This window comes from Falco biarmicus, chromosome 16 (genome assembly GCF_023638135.1).
Source record: "Falco biarmicus isolate bFalBia1 chromosome 16, bFalBia1.pri, whole genome shotgun sequence".
Taxonomy (NCBI): Eukaryota; Metazoa; Chordata; class Aves; order Falconiformes; family Falconidae; genus Falco; species Falco biarmicus.
The window spans coordinates 4,472,130-4,495,572 of NC_079303.1; the positions used below are offsets into that span (position 1 = coordinate 4,472,130).

Genomic DNA, 23,443 nt, shown 5'->3' on the forward strand with positions numbered 1-23,443 from the left:
CAGGGAGATTACCTCCGCAGCCTGTGTTTGCTGGGAGAAGCCCATCCCAAACTCATAAATTATGCTTCAGACACAAAACCGCGCGTCTCCCCGGGGCACCATCGTTGCCCTGAGAATGGATTGGAAGTGTCACGGATATGATGGGATAATGCGGACAGAGTTGGGCAGCAGCAGGGGTTTGTAAGGGAGCGGGGTGATGGGGCTGTTTGCGGGCGATGCCGAGAGCGCAGGCACTGCCAGGGATGCGAGCGCCTCGCCAAAGACCACCACGGAGTCCCATTGCCCCAAGGCCGGGCTCTATCATGGGCAGGATTTGCTTTCTGCCCCTCTTGCTGCTTACAGGGATGGGGTTGTGTGGCAGCGGGGTGGGGGCAGCCCTGGCGATACCCCACGCTGGTCCCTGGTGGTGTGCGGCCACGCAATCCTGCTTGGCTTCCCACCCCGAGCCACAGCTTGCTCTGTGCCTTGCACAACCCAGGGTGCGTTTTCTTCTTCCACGGGGACTTTTGGGGACAAGGAGTGGTTTTGCCAGCTGAGAGCAGAAAGAGTTGGCATGTGAGACGAGGAGGATGTGCCAGGCGAGGGCACTGGGTTCAGTGTCCCTGGTGAGAGCCCTCTCGTGCCGGCAGGCAGCCTGAGCATCCCTGCCCCGCTGAGGGAACCCGGGGTGTTGGCATCCCAGGAGTAGGAGGTTTCTGAGGATGCTGGGGCAGGCTCAGCAGAGGAACCAGCCTCCCAGGTAGTGCTGGTGGCAGCAAATGGGCTGGGCATACCCTGAAAATAATTACAGAAATGGCTGTGAAAAGGGATTGCCAGCTAAATGAGCTTCAGTGGGAACTGCGTACGCTGTACCATGCCTCAATGAGAGGTGAGCGAGAAGAGATGCTTCTTTGGGCCAGGGACCAAAGAAAAATCCCGTGTGAGCTCTTCTGTAATACAGCTTGCACCTCAGCACTGTAAAGGCTGTTTGCATTTCAAAGAGGATGCCTGCACTCTGGCTGGGCACCACTTCTGTGCGTGCAGCCCTCGACAGCTCAGGAGGGAAAGCCACTGTGGTGGCCTTGGGCTTCTTGATCTCCCACTGCATGTCTTTGTTCAAGAAAAAGGGATGGTTAATAGTCATTTGGTTAGGAAAAGGACATTTTATCTGCACAGTCTCATAGATGTCTCCAGATTTCTATTCATAGGTGCACAGGAGAAACTGCCAGCTATTTGCATATATGGGCTATTTGCACTTAACGTCCCCTGGAATGCTTTATGGGTCCAGTGAATTCAAGTCACCCGCTCACGCCCCTGTGCAAATCTGAGCTCCAACCCAGCAACTTCAAATAGTTAGTGAACTGGTGAAAAAAACCTTATCCGCGCCGCTTTTTCTTTTTGCTAACCCCATGTTTCTTGCTGGAATGGCCTGTCTGGCCGAACGGGCTGCTGGAACTAGCTGCAGCAAAGTGAGGAGTTGGCTCTTGCAAAGCAAAGTGGAGAGCAGGGAAGAGGGACATCAGTCTCCCAAGTATTGTAGGTGTCTGGGAGACTTGGGGCTCTCAGACCCTCTACCTTGGGGTGCTGGTCCCTACGGTACGGGCTCAGCTCCAGAGCTAGCTTGCAGGGGAGCTTGATGGGACAGGCTGGTGGCGTAGGGCAGAGCAGCAGGATGTGGCGGGTCCCCTTCCCTGCCAGTCTGCGATGGATGTCCCCAAGCCTATCCCAGGGACGTGGGACCTTGTGGGATGCTCGTCTCAACCTGTACTTGAGGGCCAAGCTAATCATGGGGGATGCAACCAAGCCCTTGTCCCCCCACGGCTCGTAGTGGGTGCAGCGATTTCTTTGCTGTAAAGTGGAATCGCCTAGGCAAACTGTCCGCAATTGCGAAGGGGAAGTGATCTAAAAGGATTAATTTAATATTTTATTAGCAGAAGTTTCTCACCATTTTTTTAAAATGGAAATGAAAGTCTGTTTTGTTCTTTTTTTTTCTTTTCTTTTCTTTTTTTTTTTTTTTTTGGCAAATCTGTGGCATGTATTAAAGCTGGCTAGCTGTGCAGGAGGTGAACACATGGGATGTGTCTGGATGTGCATATTCCTATTATCGCCTTTCAGTAGAAATGCGAGCTGATGTACGATTTTTGAATGCCGTCAGGTGAGGACTGTGGGGAGGGGGAAGTCGGCTGCTCCGGGCTGAGAAGTGGCCGTTTCTGGGATACCTTGTTCACAGCTGAATGGGTCCACTTTCACAGAGGTGGGGATAACAGCAGCCATCTATTGGAAGCAGAGTCTATTTTTGAGCCAAAATAAATAGCCATGGGATTTATTTTTCCAGTTCTGTTCCATCCAAACAGATGAGCGAGACGTTGCTATTCCTCTGACAGCTTCCAGCTGTAGCTGCTGCAAGTTCAGAGCTGGAGCAGTACCCCTTCCTGAGAGAATTTCTGGCTGCTCCCTATTATAAACAGCAAAATATTTATTAGTAGTGCTGTACTAAGGCAAAAAGCTTATCAGCGTTGCTGTGTTGTTGTTAGGTTTATTAAACAAGTGGATAGGATACTAATTTATCTCCCTTATTTTTAATTTTCATCATTAATATATGGCTCGTAAAATTTGGCTTGCGCTGCTGCTTATCTCTTCTAGTTGTGCCCCGGGTTCCCGAGCAAACGGGTTCATTGTGGGAGTGAAAGGTACAGCCTGTTCAAACAGGCTGCGGGCTGTTGGCTAAGAAAAGCCAATATTGGTTTATAAAACAATATCCCATTCTCCTAATCGCATGAGAAAACAGAAGTTTAAGAGTCTGGCTGGAGGTATGGGTGCTGTTGATAAATACAGAGAAATACGATAAATTTAAGCCCAGCCGCTGGCTCTGCCACCCCCCGCAGAGCCCCCAGCATGGGCTGGATGGTTTTAACTGGGAACGAGATCCTCTCCAGAAGCAGGCAAGCAAACAGCAGCGTCTGCCTGCCCGGAGACCTGGCCCTCCAGGATAAAGTCAAGATTTGCCTGCCCTGGTAATCCATTAATCAAATAATTGACTAACTTGCTGATGAGCGCATGTGGACCGGTCACCGGCGGGGGTGTGGGGGCGGAGGGCTGCGTGTGTGTGGCCGTGCTCCTGCAGATGCGGAGCCGTTTCAAAGGCACGGTGTAACTCCTGAGGTTGGGATTTTTTTCCCCTTGTGAGCCTGGTCCCAGGCTTTCCCTACGGCAGGCTGATGGGAACTCCATGAACAGCCACTGCCCTCTCTCCCCTCCTTCTTCCCAGCCCTTTGCCCCTACCAGAGCTCAGCTGGAGGCTTCCCAAATAGACACCAGCATCCCCAAAAGCCTCGTGGTGCTGGGCATGCCTGGCTGCCTCCCACTCTCCTAGCGAATGGGGTTTTCGGGGCTGCAGGAGAGTCAAGTGTGCACCCCAAGATCCTGCTCCTGCACTGGGGTGGGCTCCCCTTGTGGATATTTGTGGTGACCCTGTGTCCACCCTGGCCATTCTGCCCCCTTTCCTAATCTCATAACCTCTGTCTCTGCTACTGCTGCTTTCAAGCCCATCTCATCCTGTTTTGTCCTCACTGATCTAGATCTAGTTTAATAATTCCACTTATTAGTGGAATTTATTCCATTAATAATTAACTTTTTTCCCCCTACAGAGAGACCTTTGCTGTGTGTATCTGTAGAGAGTTGTCTTGTGTCTTCCCCTGTTTTTTTCCTGTTAAACTTTCCTGTCCAGTCCTGAAATTGGTCATTTTGCTCGTTAAGTTGTTCCTTCCCAAAGGGCACTGTCCTTCCAGGCCCCACAGCTCCTAGTAAGGGTGGGAAACCTCCTTGGTGCTGCTAGGGCCGAGACAGCGCCGGGATGCTCCGTATTTCGGAGATCTCTGTGGCAAAGCAGCTCAGTTGTCTGAGTAAACCTTTCCTGCACCCATTTGTTCCTTTCATCCTTCATTGCATGTTGTGTCCATCAGTATTTCCAAGTCTCACCTGATTTCAGCCCATTTCTTTGTGCTGGAGGCAGGGGTGAGCAGGAAAGGCACTGCCCGGCTGGAGCTGATGCTGTGGAGACTCTCCTGATGCACCATCCCTGTGGCTGAGCTCCCTCTTCCATCCTCTGCTGCTTCTTTACTTCCCTGCCTGCCAAGCATCCTCTCTCTCCCCCTTTTTTTTTTTCCACTTTAAAAAATTACCTTGGGCCCTACTCTGCTTTCCAGGTATATTTCTGGGTGTGAGTTCAGCATCCCAGGCTTGGCTGGGAACTTGACAGCTTCCCCCTGAAAACACCGTGTATTTCTGGCCCCTGTATGTGCCCTTCCTGTTGCTGCGGCAAAGGAGAGTTTAAAAATGCTGTTTTGTTTCTTTTTTTTCTTTCTTTCTTTCTTTTTTTTTTTTTTTTTTTCCCCTCTCCTGCTGATTTCAGCCCGAGGGATTATGGAAACAACTCCCAGCTTCATGTATCCCTACGGGACCTCAAGCAGTCAGATGGTGCTCAGAGGGGTGGACCTCTTGCTGGAGTGCATTGCATCAGGAGTGTACGTACTAATTCCCGTACCGCTTCCCGTGCCGCTTCCCGGCGGCTGGCGGAGATGGGGAGAGGGTGGTCCCCAGCGCCAGGGCCTGGGACCAAGATACTCAATCACCAGTGGCAATACCTCTGGCTAGGAAAAGGGATCGTTCCCTTCCTTTTAACCGCTATTAACAATACTCTCATAACCTACTTGAAGCGTAAAAGCATGGAGCAAACAGGAAAGCTGAGTTTTGCAGCACTGCCCAGAGAGCAGGTGTCTGGATATTTGCTGTCCAAGGATGATTTCCCACTGCTTTGTGCTTATAGCTATTGGCAAGTCTCCTGGGTGCTGCTCACCACGCTGTATAAACTGCGGGTGAGGACTTTTGTGGTCCATGTGCTGCAGAAGTGTCCTGGGCTCAGGGTGAGGCTTTGGCAGCGCTGCCTGGTGCTGCCTGCACATGCTGCCAGAGCGGCGCCCTGCATCCCCACGCACAGTGCCTGAGGTCGACCCTGCTGCTGATCAGCTGGTGATGCTCAGGGTCCTGGGTTTCAGGGGCTATGGTAGGAAGAAAGGTGGCCCAGCAGCTGGCTCAGTCCCTGGGTGTGAGTAGGTGGTTCCAAGTGTGGGATTATCATCTTAGAAGTGATTTTCTTGGTTTGCAAAAGGATTTATCTCCTTCCCTCTCCTTAGACCAGCACCAGACATCATGTGGTACAAGAAAGGAGGAGAGCTCCCTGCAGGCAAAACCAAGCTGGAAAACTTTAACAAGGCTCTTCGTATCTCCAACGTCTCCGAGGAAGACTCTGGGGAATATTTCTGCTTGGCATCAAACAAGATGGGCAGCATCCGCCACACGATCTCGGTGAGAGTGAAGGGTACGTCATCTTTACCTTGCCATCTTTTTTTCCCTTCGCAACCAGCAGCTGTGAGGGGATGTGCACGGGAGGGGATGCTCTGCTCTGTTGAAAGGGGCAGCGGGGGCTGTATCCAGCCGTACCTGCTTCTCATCCAAACTGACCTCAAAGCAGTGTGAGATGTGATCTCAGCTGGTGTAACTCAGCGGAGTTACTAACCGATATAAAAGTTGTGGGTTTGTGTGGCCAAAGAAGGGGGGGAGAGGGCTCCCCACCCCCATAGCACCCAGGGAAGCCCACTGGAAGGGGTGGTGTTTTCATTTAGCTCAGCAGGGAGCAGTGGGAAGGGGATTTGGGAGGAGGTGGTACCGTCACGTTTATAACTGGGGTGTTGGTGTGTTTTAAAGCTGCTCCATACTGGCTGGACGAACCCCAGAACCTCATCCTGGCCCCTGGCGAGGACGGCAGGCTGGTGTGCCGAGCCAACGGGAACCCCAAGCCTGCAATCCAGTGGCTGGTGAACGGCGAACCCATAGAAGGTGAGCAAGGGAGAGTATGTGCCTCCTTTACAACCAAATCCCTGCCGAGGTGCTGGTGGCTGCCCCTGAGAGCCGGAGCTGCTGTCGGGATGCCAGGCACCTCGCCGAGCAGTGTGCGTGGGCTCCAGCACCACAGCACTCACACCACCTGCTCGACTGAGATGAGGCCAGTTGAACCTTTGTAGGTTCTTTGTAGGCTGGGGAGGTCACATAGTCTAGTTTTATCTGGGCGGAGATAGAAAGACATGGAATGATATTTCTTGTCTTATGAATTTTAAGTTAAAATTTAGGCTGGGGAGGTCACATAGTCTAGTTTTATCTGGGCGGAGATGGAAAGATGCGGAATGGTATTTCTTGTCTCGTGAATTTTAAGTTAAAATGGAATTTGAAGAGTGCTCTCTGTTTTGAAGCTTCTCCCCCCAATCCAAGCCGAGAGGTGGCTGGAGACACTATTGTATTCCGAGACACCCAGATTGGCAGCAGTGCCGTGTACCAATGCAACGCGTCCAACGAGCACGGCTACCTTCTCGCCAACGCCTTTGTCAGCGTCCTGGGTAAGTACTTTGGGATGAGGAACACCCTATACTCAAGTTTTCCCTGCAGAAGTTTTCTTTTTGCTTGCCTTTGTTGGGAGCTACTCTGAGGCTCGTGCTTGAGGGTACGTGACCTCTGCAACTGGGCTTTGGAGCAGAAGTCCATTGCCATGGACTTGCAAAGCCAGGGGAGGCTAAGCATAGTTGATGCTATGTAGGCTGATCCATGTAGCGACGCTAGAAAGGGAAGGAGAGACAAGAGGGAGCAGAGAAGCTCTACTGAATCTTGCTGGTGCCAACGGGGAAGGGTGAACAAAGGAAAAGGGAGGGTGGATGAAGAGACTGGGAAGAGTGGTGGAAACTGGACGCTGGTTTCTTTTCTTTCTCCGTGGCTGTGATTTTTGCCCTTTGCAGATGTGCCTCCTCGGATCCTGGCCCCCCGCAATCAGCTCATAAGGGTGATTCAAAACAACAGGACCCGACTCGACTGCCCCTTCTTTGGGTCACCGATCCCCACCCTGCGATGGTAAGAGCTGCGGCACATCCCCTGCCAGCCCGCAGGGGTGGGAAGGGGAGGTTTCCTGCTCTTTCTTCCCTTACAATAGCACTTTGTGGTGTTGTGAGGTTTAAGAACGGCCAGGGGAACACGCTGGATGGAGGAAACTACAAGGCGCACGAGAACGGGAGCTTGGAGATGAACATGGCTCGGAAGGAGGACCAGGGCATCTACACGTGCGTCGCTACCAACATCCTGGGTAAAGCAGAGGCCCAGGTTCGCCTTGAGGTCAAAGGTAGGGCATGAAGGGTTCCAGGTCAGAACAGTCTCTTGGATCTTCTGAAATTTGCAGCAGAAATAATAATTTAGGTTAAGGGAGGGTTGGCTGTGCACTTCTGCAGTCTGTCAGCTGGACAGGCACTAAGTAATTTGGAGCTGGAATCCAGAAAATGGTCGAGATTCCCTTTTAATGTTGGGGAAAAACCAAGGCTGTGGATGTACTGATGCTGCCGAAGGGCTTGGTGTGGATACTAAGCTGTGACACGCCGTAAGCAATGCAAAAAGAAATACAAAATGTTCCTCAGGGTTAACTGATGGCAACAAAACATTTTCTGAATCAAATTTCCACCGGGGCTTTCCCTCTTCAGAAAAACTGATTGCTGACTCGGAAAGCTGCGTGTTTTTTAGAGAGTCAGCATAAATTAATGGCTTGTTAAATTAATTTATTTGCAAGCATTTGTATCGCAGGCTGGCCAAGCACTTGATGTGGATGCATGTCCCTTCTACCTAACACCGCTCTTCCTCGCGTTCCTGAGCTGAGACTCAGAAGTTTGGTGCCTCACGCTTTGTTTCTGACTCGGTGCAGATCCAACCAGGATCGTGAGAGGACCAGAAGACCAAGTGGTGAAGAGGGGCTCCATGCCTCGCCTCCACTGCCGTATAAAGCACGACCCTACGCTGAAACTCACGGTCACCTGGCTGAAAGATGATGCACCCCTCTACATCGGGAACAGGTCTGTGGTTAACAGTTCCATGGCTCTTCTCTCCCAGGATTGCTGGAATTCTTACAGAACATTTCAGGAGGCAGGAGGGATAAGACAAACATGGAGTTCCCATCTAGGCAATAGTTGCTGTACTTGATGCTTTTCATGTTACTAACTCCTTCCAACAGATACCACCTAGCAATTAAAATTGACTGATGGGTAAATCAAGACTCTGACTGGAGGTTTTATTTACAGGTATTTTAGGGCATCTTGATAAAATGGGTCGGTTATTAACAAGCTACTTTGAAATTAATGTTTCTCTGCTGTGAGTGGTATGGTTGTAATTTCCTTTCCCCAGCCAACCCCCTTCTCATGAAGCGAGATCTGATCGCAGGACACGAGCCAGGCAGAGGTCAGGCTGTTCTCCTAAAAGAGTGATTATTCCACATAGATACCACAGTACATTTGCCGATTCCTTCGGAAATGAGGTTTCCCAGAATAGCTCAACACATCCTTAGCTGATAAAATCTCCAGACCAGGGACATATTCCTGTTGTGTTTGGGCTTTTCTATGTATTTTATCAGAGAACACTTAGACCTCAACCCTGCTGCCTCATGTGCTTAGGCACAGTGGTATGATTATCATTTTTATCCCTTTAAGGATGAAGAAAGAAGATGATGGTCTGACAATCTATGGCGTGGCTGAAAAGGACCAAGGGGATTACACCTGCGTAGCTAGCACAGAGCTGGACAAGGACTCAGCTAAGGCGTACCTCACCGTACTGGGTAAAGCTGTACTGACACAGAGCTGAGTGCTTTATTTTTAATACAAGAGACTGACTTCAAGGTCAGACTGAAAGGGGGATCTGTGATCACAGGTTTGTCCTCTGAAGCAGAGATGCTCAGGGAAACGCTGGCAGAGCATTTGTTCCGTTGCTGCAGGACTCGGCAAGGACGTGCTGCCTAATCTCGGGCTCAGACAATGGCATTGAATTTCAGTTGAAGAAAACTTGCATTTGAGAAGAAGAAAAAAAAAATAGTTATTACATACAGCTAAAAATATCCAAATGTGAACGTTGAAGCTCTGTGAGAACAGTCCTAAATCTGCAAGTGAATTTAATTGAATGTCAGGGTGCTGAGCAACACTGGAAACCCAGGGGTGAGCAAACCACCCCTAGCCTGGCAGGTCCCCTTTTCAATGGAGGGAGTGCCAAACCTAAGCCCATTCCCCACACCCATTTAAGTACACTGCGAGATCTACTCACAAAGCACCGATTTATCCATCCCTGCTCTTGGCCACCCCAGATCCTGCTCCACAGGAGCACCCCAACCTGCCAGCACCGCTGGCACAGGCCCACAGTGCCCAACAAAAGTCAGAACGCAATATGGATCCCGTATCCCTAATAATTTGATTTATTTCCCTTCCTTTTCCCCTAATAGCTAATTAACTCTCTAGCAGGCTGATGTTTCCCCTTTGCTGTGTACTACAAGTATGAATAAAGGTGTGCAGAGCGTGCCTGGAGGTCTCGGGGGGAAGGATGTAGCTACTCTGGTCCCCAGGCAGGATCGGATCCTTCTGAAATCTATAACTGTGTGTGTAATTTTGTATTTGCCAGGTGCTCCTCTGGCCACCAAGCTTAATGACTAAACTAACACCGTTAACAAACCAATGTCTTACCTTGCAGCTATCCCTGCTAATCGTTTGAGAGACTTACCAAAAGGTAATCATCACTAATTCATTGGGTTGATTTTATTTTGTACATTTCTTTTGTTTTGCCTTGCCGATAACGCCAACAGAAAAATCTAGGTGTAGTGGCTGAGAAAGCTGGGAGCTGATGCTTCCAAGTCCTCTCCAAGTTGCCCTTGAAAACCCATCCAGATGGCCGCGGGTAGGAAGGTCCTGAGCCACCTCGTTGTGTGTCCCACAGTGCCAATTCCCGAGTGCAAGAATCACTTTGCCCATACCTGGAAATGGTGAGCCCTGATGGGAGACAAAAAAAAAAAAAATAAAATCATATTGAATCCCTTGACCTTTACCTGGACAGAAGTTGGGACTGTTCCGCTTATTGCATGAGCTGATTTTTGTGTGACCATGTGGGTTGCAACCAGGTGGAAAAAGCAGAATTGTGCCTAGAGCGTTTCTAACAAGTAGGTATTTTCATTGAGGTTTTGTGTCCTTTCTATTTGTTTGCGTTTATTTTTTGGGGCAGCTGCACGTAGTTTGTTGTAAGATCACCTATCCCCCTGCTAAGCCACAATATTGTGGCTTTTTTCTCTTTTTTTTGTAAATTGGTTGGAAACAGGAGTGCTGAGGTACTAACAGACTGACTCCTGTTCTTACCTCTGCTGTCAAGAGTGGTTCCAAAGAATGTTTATCGATATGGTGATAGGTGCTTTATATATATAAAAAAATATATATGTATGTGTGTAAAATATATATTCCACTTTCCACCACCAAGTAACATCAGTGGTAGAGGGAGCACGTAGGGCTTCAACGCCAGGCACAATTAGTACATGAGCACATACGTATTTTAAAAATTGCACTGGTCACCGAGCTGCAGGACGTGAATCGTGCCGGAGAGCACGTGTCCTCTCACAGGTCTGGGCTAAGGTGGCCAGGGCTTCCCCTCCTGGGAGAAGCGATGGGAAGTGGGATTCCCAGCTCCTGGGACAATCCCAGCCTGATGTGTCTTGTTACTCGGCCAACAGAACGACCCGACCGGCCCCGTGACTTGGAGCTGACAGACCTGGCCGAGAGGAGCGTGCGGCTGACCTGGATTCCCGGCGACGACAATAACAGCCCCATCACAGGTCTGCCACCAGGCCCTCGGCCCCGTATCCCTCCCGCTGTCTTCTGCACGGTGGAGGGAAAATTCCCTGTGAGCTGACCCTTAACTCCACCTCTCCATCCTCCCCCCCAGACTACATCGTCCAGTTTGAAGAGGACCGGTTCCAACCTGGCATGTGGCACAACCACTCCAGATACCCTGGCAGCGTCAACTCAGCTGTCCTGAGCCTCTCTCCTTACGTCAATTACCAGTTTCGGGTGATTGCGGTGAACGACGTGGGCAGCAGCCTGCCCAGCATGCCCTCTGAGCGATACCAGACCAACGGGGCACGTAAGTATCGTCCTCCCAGTCCTTCTTGCCATAGTGACTTGACGTTGGTCTTCACATCTGGCCACCACCCTCCATGTAGGCTCTCCCCTCATGGGGTGTGATTATAGCCCCTGCAAAAGCAACAGATTTACACAGGTGAGGGAACGAGCGAGCTGGTCCACGCAGTCGTGTGCTGGGTGTAATTTTATATATCGCATCCTCAAGCCCGCAACTGATACCCTGCAGAGCAGCGAAACTCAAACGGAAAGATTTATGCAAAGGTCGCTCCAGCAGAATCTGCTGAAGGAAAGCCTGGGTTCACCTTACCGAGAAGCTTTCTAAAGAAAGTCTTTCATCCTTTCTGAGCACAGGAAGCTCAGAAGGCTCTTAGAAAATTAGACTCAAGTATAAACTGGCCACAAGCAAAAGGCATTTTGTTCCAAAATTGCTAATTCGTTGCCCATTGCTAGAGCTGGCCAGGAGCCCAGGTTGATGCTATGAGGGTGCAAGGCACTAGTACAGGGTGCCCAGAGCAACTGTGGATGCCCCATCCCTGGAAGGGTTCAAGGTCAGGTTGGACGGGGCTGGGAGCAACTGGGCTGGTGGCAGGTGTCCCTGCCCGTGGCAGGGGGTGGCACTGGGTGGTCTGTAAGGTCCCTTCCAACCCAAACCATGTGCTCCAGTCCACAACCAAGACTCGGGTCTCTGTTTGTGTGCCCAGTTTATGTACATTGCAGAATATTTAGGAATATTCCTATGAGGAATTCACAGGAACTCAGTGGTTTTGCTGCATTTCTTAATTTAACCATTGCAGAGACACTTGTGCAGTATCTGCTGGCATCTAGTGTTGGCTTTTGACATCACTCTGCTTCTTTCAGACTGTCACTCTTGCTCCTGAGGTTGCTTCACAATGGCTGTCTTTCAAAGATTTAGGACATTTTGAGAGTGGGGGGAAAAAAAAAAAAAGGAAGAAAAAGAAGCTCCTAAATAAATGGCCTGGTTTCCAAGAGTGCTCAGAGTCTCATGTTCCATTAACCTGAATGGGAACTTCTGGAAAAATCAGGCCATTAACTTCTGACTTGGAAGTACTTTTGGCTTGGCACAGTAAAGGGTTTTTAACCACTCAAATGGTCATTTTAACATTAAAACCTGCTTTTTTTTTTTTGCTTTTTTTTTTTTTTCCAAATGTGAATTTCAGGTCCTGAAATTAACCCAACAGGAGTTCAAGGTGCAGGGACCCAAAAAAACAACATGGAGATAACCTGGACGGTGAGTTCTTTGGTGCTTGACAGCCACTCAGCATCTTACCATTAGGGTCACAGATGCTAAGATACAGAGAACACAGCATCTCCACATCATACCACATCAGAACATCAGAACTTTAATGATCATAAATAAAATGCAGAAGATGCACCTATTTACAAGAGAGGACGTTGTTAGTGCCTAGAAGAAGGTTTGTGATAAGAACAATAATTTGCCACTATTTAAGCACAAGGAAAGATGCTGGATGGCAGATACAGGTTAGGGAGGATGCTGAGCATATAGGGCTTACAGACCAGCCCTTGCTTTTCTCCGTGCACCAGCAGGTGTCATCCACAAATAAGCCAGCATCGCTATGGAGGGTAGGAATTACAGTGGGAGTACAGACTGGAATATAAGGATAGGGTTCTTGGTCCTGCCTTGGTGCTGGAGGGCAAGGACTGGGTAGGTCTCCCTTTGGGAACAAAAGTACTGACCTCCTTTGGGATTCGCTGATGGAGCGTGAAACAAGAACCAGCTGCTGAACAGAACTTTTCGGAGCTCCACGGCAGAGAAATACAGTTGCTCTTTCTTCTTCTCACTTTCTTTTTCTGTTTTGGTCTATCAAGCCTCTGAATGCAACTCAAGCTTATGGGCCCAACCTCAGGTACATCGTGAGATGGAGGCGAAGGGACCCCCGAGGGAGCTGGTACAACGAGACAGTGAAGACGCCAAGGCACGTCGTCTGGAACACCCCCATCTATGTACCCTACGAGATCAAAGTGCAGGCAGAGAATGACTTTGGCAGAGCACCAGAGCCTGACACCGTCATCGGCTACTCAGGGGAAGATTGTGAGTACTTTCTCAGCCGGAGATCGTAAGTGTTTCGGGGCTGGATCCCACCTGAGGTCAGTGGGTTGGCACCTGTGCCCGGGACGTGCTCACAGCTCTGCTTGATTTGGCACAAAAATCCAGTTCCAAGTGTTGGAAGAAAAAGGTTTGGCCGTTAGATTCTGCTGGGGGCTCTGCCTGCATGACCCCAAGTCACTGAGCCTCTCCCTTGCTCTCTGTAACACTCGGATAACACTTCTGAGGGTGGAAGACAGTAAGATTTCACTTCAGATGAACTCTGACTGTATTCCAAGAAACCAGATGAATTTTTTTTGCCTCTGATATCTGTAGAGAGCTGAGTTCATCTCAGAGGAGAGGTGCTGTGAGTGGCCTTGGTTCATCCGGGACTGGATTCTTGTGCCTCCCTGACAAAGCCCCAGCTCAGGCTCCTATTTGCAACACACCATTGGCTCAGCTTTTCTTTCTTTAAAACTTCCCACCTGGTCACCAGAACAGCAGCCACCTCGTTTAACCCTTTCACCTTCTTTCTGGGCTACTGGGATCACTGTCTGCGCCTGTAGCATCCGACACTCTCAATGGCGCTTATCCTTACCCAGTTAGGATCATGCGGTTTGCTGCCAGCAGCTTTGTTTTGAAAGAAATAGGTGTCAGTTCCTCGAATTGCAGCAGGAGTGGGGGGGCCCTGGCTGTGTGACTTTAGAAGTACCAAGAAGGAAGGCAGATAAGCCAGCTAACCATCCGTGTCTCCAGGCTGGAAGTCAAAGGGGCACAACAATGGGGCACAGTAATTACGAGCAAATCGGCGATCTTGTGCTGAGGGAGCACGCGTGACGCCTTCTCTTCTGGGCATCTTCTCCCAGCAGAGACAGGGCAACGGGAAGGAAAATGGGCAGGAATGGGGGGAGTCAGGGTAAGAGCTGAGCACCGGGAGCAGAGCTGGACCTAGCTGAGAGGCTGTCACCAAAAAAGCTCCACAAGCACCCGGCTGCACTGTCGTCTCCGCGCTACCAGGGTCTTCTTTCCCACTTTCAGTTGGAAAAGCGTGTAATAATTTTGAGGTTTGGGAGGATGTGAACAAGCCCACACATGCGCTTTATATGGAGGTAAACCAGGGAGCCCAAAGTTGCCATATCACATCCCAGACACAAATGTGGTCCTGCCTGTATCCCGAGGCTGGGACAAGTCAAAAAACCAACTAAACAAAAAAAAAGTAGCCCCTGAACTGCTTCACAAATAACTGCAGATTTCTACATATGAGCAGGTGAGCTGCAAAGAGGAGGTAATAAACCCAGCGGACCTACACCAGGTTCTGACCAAATTCAAATGAACAGAGGTGGAACTAACAGGTAGTTTTGTAACCCCTGGGTCTAACGGTGGCCAGCTGGGCACAGTGGGAGGGGGCTGGATTTGCCAGGACCCTTCACTCGGAGAGGGAGAGCCCTGCCTGGCGTGTAGGAAGGAAGCCCTGCTATAAACTGGAGCACGACCATTCTTGTGATGGCTGGCTGATGAAACGTTTTTTGTTTGGGGGTTTTTGTGCTTTTTTTTTCCTTCCCCCCTTCCTGTGGAAGCAGTGACAATAGTCAACTTTTCAAGCATGCACATGTTGGGGAGAAAGCACGGGGGCAGAGGTAGGTGCTGGTGCTGCTGTTCTGGGTATTCACATGCTTAGGGGGTTTGCTCACCCCAGGTGGGGGCAAGAAGCTGGGAACTGGCCCGTTGCTGCTGTTTTATTTTATCCAGTTTGGAAATCCTCAGGAACTGAACTTAAGGAGGGAGAAAAGGAGGTGATCATACCTATGAAACGCTGCCAGCAGACAGGGCAGCCAGAAGATGCCAGAGCTGGGGCATGGAGCTGCTGCTTGCCCCGTCTGCAGCAGCCTGGCCATGCTGCGATGGGAAAACCATGGCAAGGGGGGCAGAGGGGTGTCCGTCCGTCTGTCTGACCCTCCAGGGTACTGCTGGGTGCCTAACGTACACTCTGCTTTATCCCTGAACGCTCAGATCCCAAGGCTGCGCCCACAGATGTTAGGATAAGAGTTTTAAACAGCACTGCCATTGCTCTGACCTGGACCCGAGTGCACCTGGACACCATCCAGGGACAGCTCAAGGAGTACAGAGTGAGCAAACCCAAATCTCTTCGGCACTGACTATTAATACAGCTAACCTTCTCACAAGGCGGGGTGGCCCCGGTGACGGAGCCGCCTGCGACGGGGATGACAGAAAACTCTCCTCCTGCCGTCCCAAGTGGATATGGCTGGATGGGGACACGGAGGCTGAGGTCTCCTCTGGAGCCTCACCAGAAACGAAGGGGCTTGGTTTGCTCTTTGTGGTGCCTGGACGGGGCTGGGGACATCTCCTGTTGCTCCCCCAGAGCTCAGTGCTGGGCTGGGGTGCTCAAAAAGCAAGCGGGGCTGCCCTTGTGCACCCAGAGAGGGACTTGGGGGTCCTACCCATGCAGCAAGGTGCCTTCTAGCTCTAGAGCTCCCCAGAACCATGGGCTGGCTGGTTCAGGGGGAAATCAACCTCAGACAAGTACAGACAGGCTGGTTTTTGTGTCATCCCCAAAGTACCCACATCATCTTTTAATGAACACCAACCTCTGCAAAGCCTAAACCCAGCGGTTCGTACTAACTGGCAACTAAAGACAGCATGATGGATCCTGTTGTGTTTTGGTTTGTTGGTTTGGTTTTTTTTTTTCCTTTTTTTTCTTTTAACATTGGATATTTACGGCTAAGGTAAAATAACATAGCGTTTATTACAAAGGACAGACCCTATTCACAACAAGCAAAAGTCTGCAGAGAGCACCTTCTATCAGAGTTTAAGACATTACCAAAAGCACGTGTCCTGCGAACAGTTCCAGCATTTCAAATCAAATAATCTGCTGGGCATAAAGCAAGCTCCCTAGGTCCGGCTTTCATTTGTGCTGCCTCTGCTCTGGCATTCTGGTTTATTTTCTGAATGGATCTTCTTTCTGCATGAAATAAGATTTACAGTCGGGGCTTCGAATGGGAGACTTTCCAAGTTCAGGCTTTCCTTTGTGCCTGGATGCATCTTCCCTTGCACACCGCTACGGTGCTACTCTGGGTAGAAAGTCACTCGCTGCCTAGCACCTGGGAACCAGAAACAGCTCTTTGTAGTCTGAGCTTAGTGGTTTTGCTCTGTGACCTTTGGTAAGCACTTAACCCTCTGCTCAGCCTCTTCCTCCAGTAACACCACTGACCTGCCTGGCTGGGGGGGAGGGATGTGGAGCTTCATTAATTACTCTAAAAGGCTTCTGCAGCCCAGAGCTGCTCTTTGGAAAGGCAACGTTTTGCTATGCTTTGTTAATGAAAAAACAAACAATTGCACTTAAATGGGAAAAGCTTCACTTGCCATGCATGTTTCTTGAAGGCCTATTTCTGGAGAGACAGTAGTTTGCTGAAGAACCTGTGGGTCTCCAAAAAACGGCAATATGTGAGTTTTCCTGGAGACCGAAACCGGGGCATAGTGTCCCGGCTGTTTCCTTACAGCAACTACAAGCTTGAGATGGTTGTAACCAACGGGAGAGGAGATGGGCCACGCAGTGAAATTAAGGAGTTCCCCACACCCGAAGGAGGTACGTTCCCCGGGGGGGGGGTTGTGCAAGGCACCCATCCCTCGGGTGCGTGCTGGGAGAGGCCTGGGGGGGTCAGCAGCGATGCTGCTGGGGAGATGCGAGGGATAATTTTTAGCTGAGCCTGGGCAGCATCACTGTCACACGGCACTGCTGCACGCCTTCGTCACCGTAGGGCAGGTGACATCTCTGCAGCTACACCTAAGAGCTACCTACTGGCACTGTCTCCTCGATCTAAAAATCCCACTCAGGTTACTTTGAACGCATCAGCAAGTATTTCTTAGGCTGAACAAGAGAAATGTTTGCAAAACCTCTTCAGAGGCACAGCACTGTGCCCTTGATCTGCTGCCTGACCTGCAAATGTCACCGCGCCTCCCGGTGCTGCGGGTCGGTGAAACAGGAGTGCACATATTCATCTCGCTCAGTAAAAGGCAGTAAAATCTTTCCAAGACCCAAGTACTTTTGTTCCAAAAGGATGTCACTAATACCCCTGTCAGGCTTTTAAGGCAAGAGCACTTCATTCTTCTGTTTTAAAGAGCTTGTGTCAAGGATGAACTTGAGATTTTAATTTTCTTGCTGTCACAGGAGCTATTTATAGACACACCAATAACTTTTTGTTGGAGCTGCACTTTCAGCTGGCAATGAATCTTCCTACAGCACAGATGTTTTCGGCACAGTATGTTATAAAAATGCAAGAGGAGAAAACAGGAGAGGCTAAAGCAAATCCTGTCTCAATTAACACAAAACACTACGGGGTCCTCCTCTTTCTCTTCACAAGTCCGGCTGCACAAGAACAGCATCTCTCGGTCCTGTCTCTTTCTTCATCCACTTGGATGCTGCCACCATTTTCTAAGGATTTTCAATTGATCAGCCATAATTAAGCTTGTTTAGAAAGAAAAGACCTTGTTCCAGTAGAGTGTTTTGCAGTCAGGTGCATTTTTGATTGAGCTGCTTACCTGCGTGCTAGAGGCACAGAGCATTTGGGGTGGCTAAACTCACACATGGGTGGCACCGATTGAAACAATTACAGTGGATTATACTCTTGTCATAAGGAAACTTGGTTGTTGGGGTGGTTTTTTTTCCTGTACCACTATTTTGTTGGCTATATATTGATATTTAGGAGATTGAATGATATTCTGCAAAACTTCTGTTAGAAAAAATTATAAAAATCACTAATCTCTCAGACCTGAGAGCCAAGTTGTTCCCCCAGTTTAGACATGCAATTCTGAGTAAAGCAGGAGAATAATTTAATTCAGGACTGTATAATGACTTCCTTCCTTTACTAGCTTCGAATAAGCAGTCATAAAAGCAGCCATTCCTCAGGGTAAGGACCACTGTGCACATGCACCAGCTCCCCCTTACAGATCTCTAGGCACTAATAACACAAAGATGCTTTGCCATGGGAGGAGCTGCTATACTATTTTTCACCGTTCCAACAGACAAACAGATGAGATGTAAATGTTGGGCTGGGTGGGGGCTGTAAACAAGACCAGCAGAGTACGTGTACAACAGGCAGAAATGGGACTTGAGCTGTGTCGCAGCTCCGCTTCACGGCTGTAGCATCTTCCGCGGGTGCGGTACCCAGCGAGCGCAGCGCAGCACGCTGCTGCCGGGGCTGGGGTTGCATGCAGAGCTGCTCTGGTTTCTGCTCCCTGCGCTCACGCTGCTGAAAACCCCGGGCTGGCAGATGGTTTCTGGCACAGATTCTTGTTCAGTCGGCTTCTGACTTTTAGTGTGTGTGTTACCTGTGTGTGTGTCTGTATTTATAAGTGTCCGGAGTGTATCAGCCAGTCTGCGATGTATACAGTATTGTAAGGTATGTTATCTTGTATGTTTTTTCTTCTTTCCTTCTCCTTCCTGGTCCCATCCTCCTCCCAAGTGCCCAGCTCCCCCAGGTATTTAAGAATCCGACAGCCAAATCTGGAAATCATCAATCTGGAGTGGGATCACCCAGAACATCCCAATGGAGTCCTCACAGGATACAACCTTAGATATCAAGCCTGTACGTTCCACATGTTATCTTCTTAGTGATAATAATTAAGTCACGAAATATTTTCCTCACTGCTAGCTACCTCCTCACCTAGCCCAGAAAGTTCTCCGTAAGGAAGTGGAGATTTTGGATTCTGTGAGTTGTGTGATGGCAAGGTGAGACAGGCTGGTGTGGGAGAGGAGCCGTGGAGCAGGGAGCGTGGTGGGTGCTCAGCAGTTCTCCACACTCCACCACTGCAGGGAAACAAGTTTGAGCTCTGATTTAGCAAGACCTGTAAGCTCAGTCTGAGTAGTTTCTGTGCTCACTCAAACACAAGCTCCCAGCTGTCAAAGAGGTGCTGCCCAGAGTGCAGCACACTCTGTAGAGCCCAGCATGGTGCCTGGGGCGGCACAAGACCCCGGCACTCTGCTGTGCCTTCCCCCGACCGCCTGTACAACCCTGAACGTCCCCGTTAGCAAGTCCCCCCCGCCACTAAGTCACCAACCGCCCTCGATGAAGCGTATTGAACAGCAGCTATAGCTCTAAGCACATAGCCCCACACCGACGGCAGGTCGGTCCTGGGGGCAAGGTGCTGAGGCAGATAGCGCAGCGTCTTTCTGAAACCACGCTGAAGCCACCACGACCTGCCTTTCCTCCCCAGTTAACGGATCCAAAACGGGCCGAACCCTGGTAGAGAACTTCTCTCCCAATCAGACAAGGTTCACACTGCAGAGGACAGACCCCATCTCGCGCTATCGCTTCTTCCTGCGCGCACGGACCCAGGTGGGAGAAGGAGAAACCCTGGTGGAGGAGTCACCAGCCTTGCTGAACGAAGGTATGTGAGCAGCAACAGCTTCTGGCTTTGCTGAGGGGTTAGGGGGGGCGACGGTACACGTATGAGCCAAAAAGCGCAGGTCAGAGACTCAGGTGGGCAACAGAGCCACCGGTACAAGACAGTAACTGGTGCACAGCTAGATAGACTGGCCAGGACCCAATACTGCAGCAGAAATGCTGCATGCAGAGGGGACAGGGGGGACTGTCCTGTGCTCCAGGGGACCATCATGCTGCCCCCCAAGCCACTGGTCTTCCTCACGTGCCCTGGAGCAGGAGGGCACCTTGCTCTCCTCTCGCTCTGCCCCTCTGCACTCTCCGCAGCTGATTCGGGGCAGAGACGGGTGACTCTGACGTGGCTCCAAGGGGATGCTGCAGCTGCATCCTCCAGGCAGTGAACCCCAGACAGGGGCTACGGTGCCACCTCCCTGTCACCCCACAATCAGCAGCTGACCTGAGCCCTCCCCAGCAAATCCCCACCTCCCGGATTCATAATCGGATAAAATGCCCACTGTGAGACATTCATCAAACTAAGTGAAAGTTCAGGAGCCCTGAGGGAACTCGGGGAGACAAAAGCTGGCTCTTTCCTTTCTTTAGCAATTGCTAAAAGACCTATGATTTGGTTAGGCTCTGATTTAATGGAGTTTTTTGTCTCCTTTCCCCCATCTCCCCCTCCCCAACTAATGGCTCTAAGTAGCAAAAGCAATTCCTGCTGATGACCCATTGGAAATGAAATGCTTCTTGACACCTCTTAGGTGGGCTCCAGCATTGCTAATTTACGTGACAGGATGGGAGATGGGGCTGCATATGCTAGGAGAAAAAAAAAAAACCACTAAGTTACACCCTGGCAAACGTGAGAGGGGGCACGTCATTGCTTTAAAAAGGAGCTTTGCCGAACCAACTGTTAGAGCACAGGGAGCGGATTGAAGTTGTCGGTGCTGATAGTCAATAGTTGAGTTGTTTCATGTAAAAAAAAAAACCATTTGCTTTACTGGGTTTGTTTCTATACACTGGTAACAGCGCCTGTTAGCAGAGCCCAGCCAAATAATAGCCGTAACCAACCACTGTTGTATATTGCTTAACCGCTTTGTATCAGGAGATAGCAGGTACAGCGTGTGCCAGCGTGACAAGGTAAGGTCCCCTGTCCGCAGGGTTGGGGACACAGATGGATGGTGGCACCCAGTGCTCCCCACCTGCCCTGGCCGAAGGGATGAGCTGCTGCCGCTTAGCAAAGAAAAATCGGGGGGGGGGGGGGGGGGAAGCAGCAAGAAAAAATTAGTATACGGTCTGAAGTGATAGAAATAAGGCAAAGTTTGACGTAAAAACTTGAGACAACAGGACACAGGCGGGTCCTGCTAACGACAGGCGTGTGAGCACGATGTGCAACATTAAATGCTATGAAGGTACCTGCTGTAAGGCTACACAAAAGATGAGTTTGGAATTAAAAAAAAAAAAGAAAAAAAAGGCAGATTAAGAGAATTAAACCCATTAATACATTCAGAGGTTGTTTTCTGCTTGCCAGACTCACTCGCCTGAGAAGTTTAAATAAAATACATCTCTGATGTTGTGCACCATGGGCTTCAACCCCCACAGGGCAGGACGAGCACTGATGTTAGAATTACACCAGAAAAATTGCGTTCACCAGAAAAAGGTGAAATCTGGAGTGTCAAAACTGGTCCTTGCTGGGATTAGATATCAGCACCTGCTTAAGCACCCTGCTTAACCGCCACCACTGGCATCTCTGCTGCAGAGCTGGTGTGTTTAACTGGTAATCTCCATCTCCACGGAGACATCTCTGCTCTCTGCGAGTGGCTCTGATGCGCAGGAGGGTGACGGGTTGTGGCTAATGCATTTACTCCCTCTCTCTCAAGTCTCTGGTGGTGCTGTGCAAGTGGTCCCCAGTCTCTTGTTGGTGTGTTCTGGTTGTTTTATATATTCCTCTGTTTTCTCTTCCCTTCTCTTCTATGCTCTCTTCGTATTCCCCTCTCTATCCTTGGCGCTGCCCTCTGAAGCCACGCCAACCCCAGGTACCGTACCAGCTGGAGGAGGTAACAGGCATGGGGCAAGGCTCACTCCACTCTGCTCTCTCGCGTGTGCTGGCAATTAAGCATGCACTCCATTAACCCTTTCAATGGGAAGGTGAAGCCTCAGGAGTCTAAATTGGGCATATGGAATGACGGCGGGTAAAAACGAAGCCCCACAGGCAGAAGGGACAAGGGCAGGCTCCACAGGAGGGGCTGCAGAGAGCAAAATATCTCTGAGCGGCGCTTTACAGCCTCCTAGATGCCTCAGGATCGCCAACCCCACCAAACGCTGTCACTGCCACAGACTGAACAAGCAAAAATAAGAGTGAAGTTGCCCTGTTAAAGAGGTTTTTTAACACCAGATCTGCACAAAGCCCTCTCCTTTCTTAAGCCCCAACATCCCTGCCCTGCAAAACAGCACGTTTACCAGCCAGCCCTGACTCGGCGGTGCCCATCCTGCACCCCTGCTCTGCCCTACTTAAGCTGCATTTTTACACCCGAGAGGCTGGGCTGCTGCTGCTGGCAACATATAAAATCCCATTTTATACCTGTTCCACAGGTCTGTGCTGCAGCACACGGGCACCACACGCCACACACCTCCCCACAGTTCTTGTAGGGCTGCCAGGGCTTTCGTACAGGAGAATCCTTTTGTTTCCAGGTGCCCATTGAAAGGGTTAAGGACAATGTTTGTGCCACAGCTGTGCATGTCTGCATGCGAGGCTATTGCTGGCTTTGCCCTCGATTGCGTATTCCTACAGCAGCATCGAAGCAAAGAGAAACCTTTTCTTGTAACGGGGGCGGCGCCTCTACCTGCTTTCAAGGGAACCCAAATCCCCAGTTACCCAGCGGCAAAGTCCAAAACATAAAGCAGAACTTCTAGTCGCCCAAAGGACGCCCACCTCTTACAAAAGCTGCAGCTGTGACTTTCCCCCTCTCCCTGCCTTTGAGCCACGATTTCAGCAGCGGGGCCGGCCCCGGGACCAAGCTCAGAGGGGGGCTAGCGGCAGGGTAGGGAGTGCAGCCAGCCCGAACGCACCCTGAATGCTGCGGAAAAGCTTTTGGTCTGGAGCAACAGCACTGGTTTGCCCCGCACCAAGGGCTCTGTAAGAGGTCGTGCTTTGCCTTTGCTGGACACGGCCCCGGGGCAGCCGGGGCTTCCCGAGGAGGAACAGCTTCTTAGAGAAGACTCTTCCCAAGTGATACAAGTGCAGGACCTGCTCTCTGCACCTGTAGGTTTTGCTTTCCTACCTCATAGATGTTTCTCCTCCTTTTATTTCGTTGCAGTGATGTCTCTCCTCCCAATAATTTTGCTTTTTTCCCCCTTTCCTTTCTGATTAGATGCCAATCTTTTTCTTACTGTATTTTTCTCTACCAAAAAGAAAGAAAAAGGGGGTAACAGATTGGTCTGCTTTGGGTGGTGGGACACTGAAAACAAATGTAACCTTTTGGCTTAGGGGATCTCTATCCTCCGAGTCCGGGAAGGCTGTTTTGCTGCTACAGCTTGTACTTCAGCCAGGGCTTAGCTTATCCACAAGAATCCAGATTTTCTTCATGGATCAGGATCAACTTCTAAAGTACTTTTCTACTTGCGGTGGATATTGCTGAACTTTGAAAACACAACGCCATCTCTTTAGCCTTCCAGCATCATATCATTTCAGGCATGATTTCTTATACTACTGAAAGCTAGATGAATTATTTGCCATTTAAAGGATAATTCTGCAAAAACAGAGCCCGCTGGTGTCCCCCACCTCTGTTTTTTACCTTCTGCTAGGAGAAACAGTAAAGAGAAACGGTATGCCAGAGCTGAAAGAAGTCTGAAAGTCAGTAAGTGGAGCAGTAGGTTGCTCAGCACTAACTCAGGCGCACTCAGCCTCCTCATCGTGCGAGGCTTCAGCCGGAGAAATCAAGGCAGTGGGAGCCCTACCAAGATCCAGCACAAATCTTCGTCTT

The 23,443-nt window shown here is 50.1% G+C and overlaps 1 protein-coding gene across 20 annotated transcripts in view; it reads left to right on the forward strand.

Moving 5' to 3' along the window:
- The window catches only part of NFASC (neurofascin), a 97,138-nt gene that overhangs the window by 47,010 nt on the left and 26,685 nt on the right, over nt 1-23,443 (forward strand). For 8 of the 20 annotated variants that reach the window (XM_056361635.1, XM_056361640.1, XM_056361638.1 and 5 more), the window contains 18 exons: nt 4,391-4,502; nt 5,172-5,356; nt 5,743-5,874; nt 6,285-6,428; nt 6,822-6,933; nt 7,032-7,198; nt 7,769-7,916; nt 8,547-8,671; nt 9,571-9,606; nt 10,595-10,696; nt 10,807-11,004; nt 12,182-12,252; nt 12,852-13,074; nt 15,079-15,194; nt 16,468-16,672; nt 18,549-18,671; nt 19,300-19,473; nt 21,482-21,496. In XM_056361635.1, the coding sequence (XP_056217610.1) occupies nt 4,391-4,502; nt 5,172-5,356; nt 5,743-5,874; nt 6,285-6,428; nt 6,822-6,933; nt 7,032-7,198; nt 7,769-7,916; nt 8,547-8,671; nt 9,571-9,606; nt 10,595-10,696; nt 10,807-11,004; nt 12,182-12,252; nt 12,852-13,074; nt 15,079-15,194; nt 16,468-16,672; nt 18,549-18,671; nt 19,300-19,473; nt 21,482-21,496 (2,388 nt within the window). Of the gene's footprint in view, nt 1-2,686; nt 2,994-4,390; nt 4,503-5,171; nt 5,357-5,742; nt 5,875-6,284; nt 6,429-6,821; nt 6,934-7,031; nt 7,199-7,768; nt 7,917-8,546; nt 8,672-9,570; nt 9,607-10,594; nt 10,697-10,806; nt 11,005-12,181; nt 12,253-12,851; nt 13,075-15,078; nt 15,195-16,467; nt 16,673-18,548; nt 18,672-19,299; nt 19,474-21,481; nt 21,497-23,443 lie in introns of those variants that run through there. The other 12 variants (XM_056361643.1, XM_056361644.1, XM_056361651.1 and 9 more) reach the window with 7 other exon arrangements.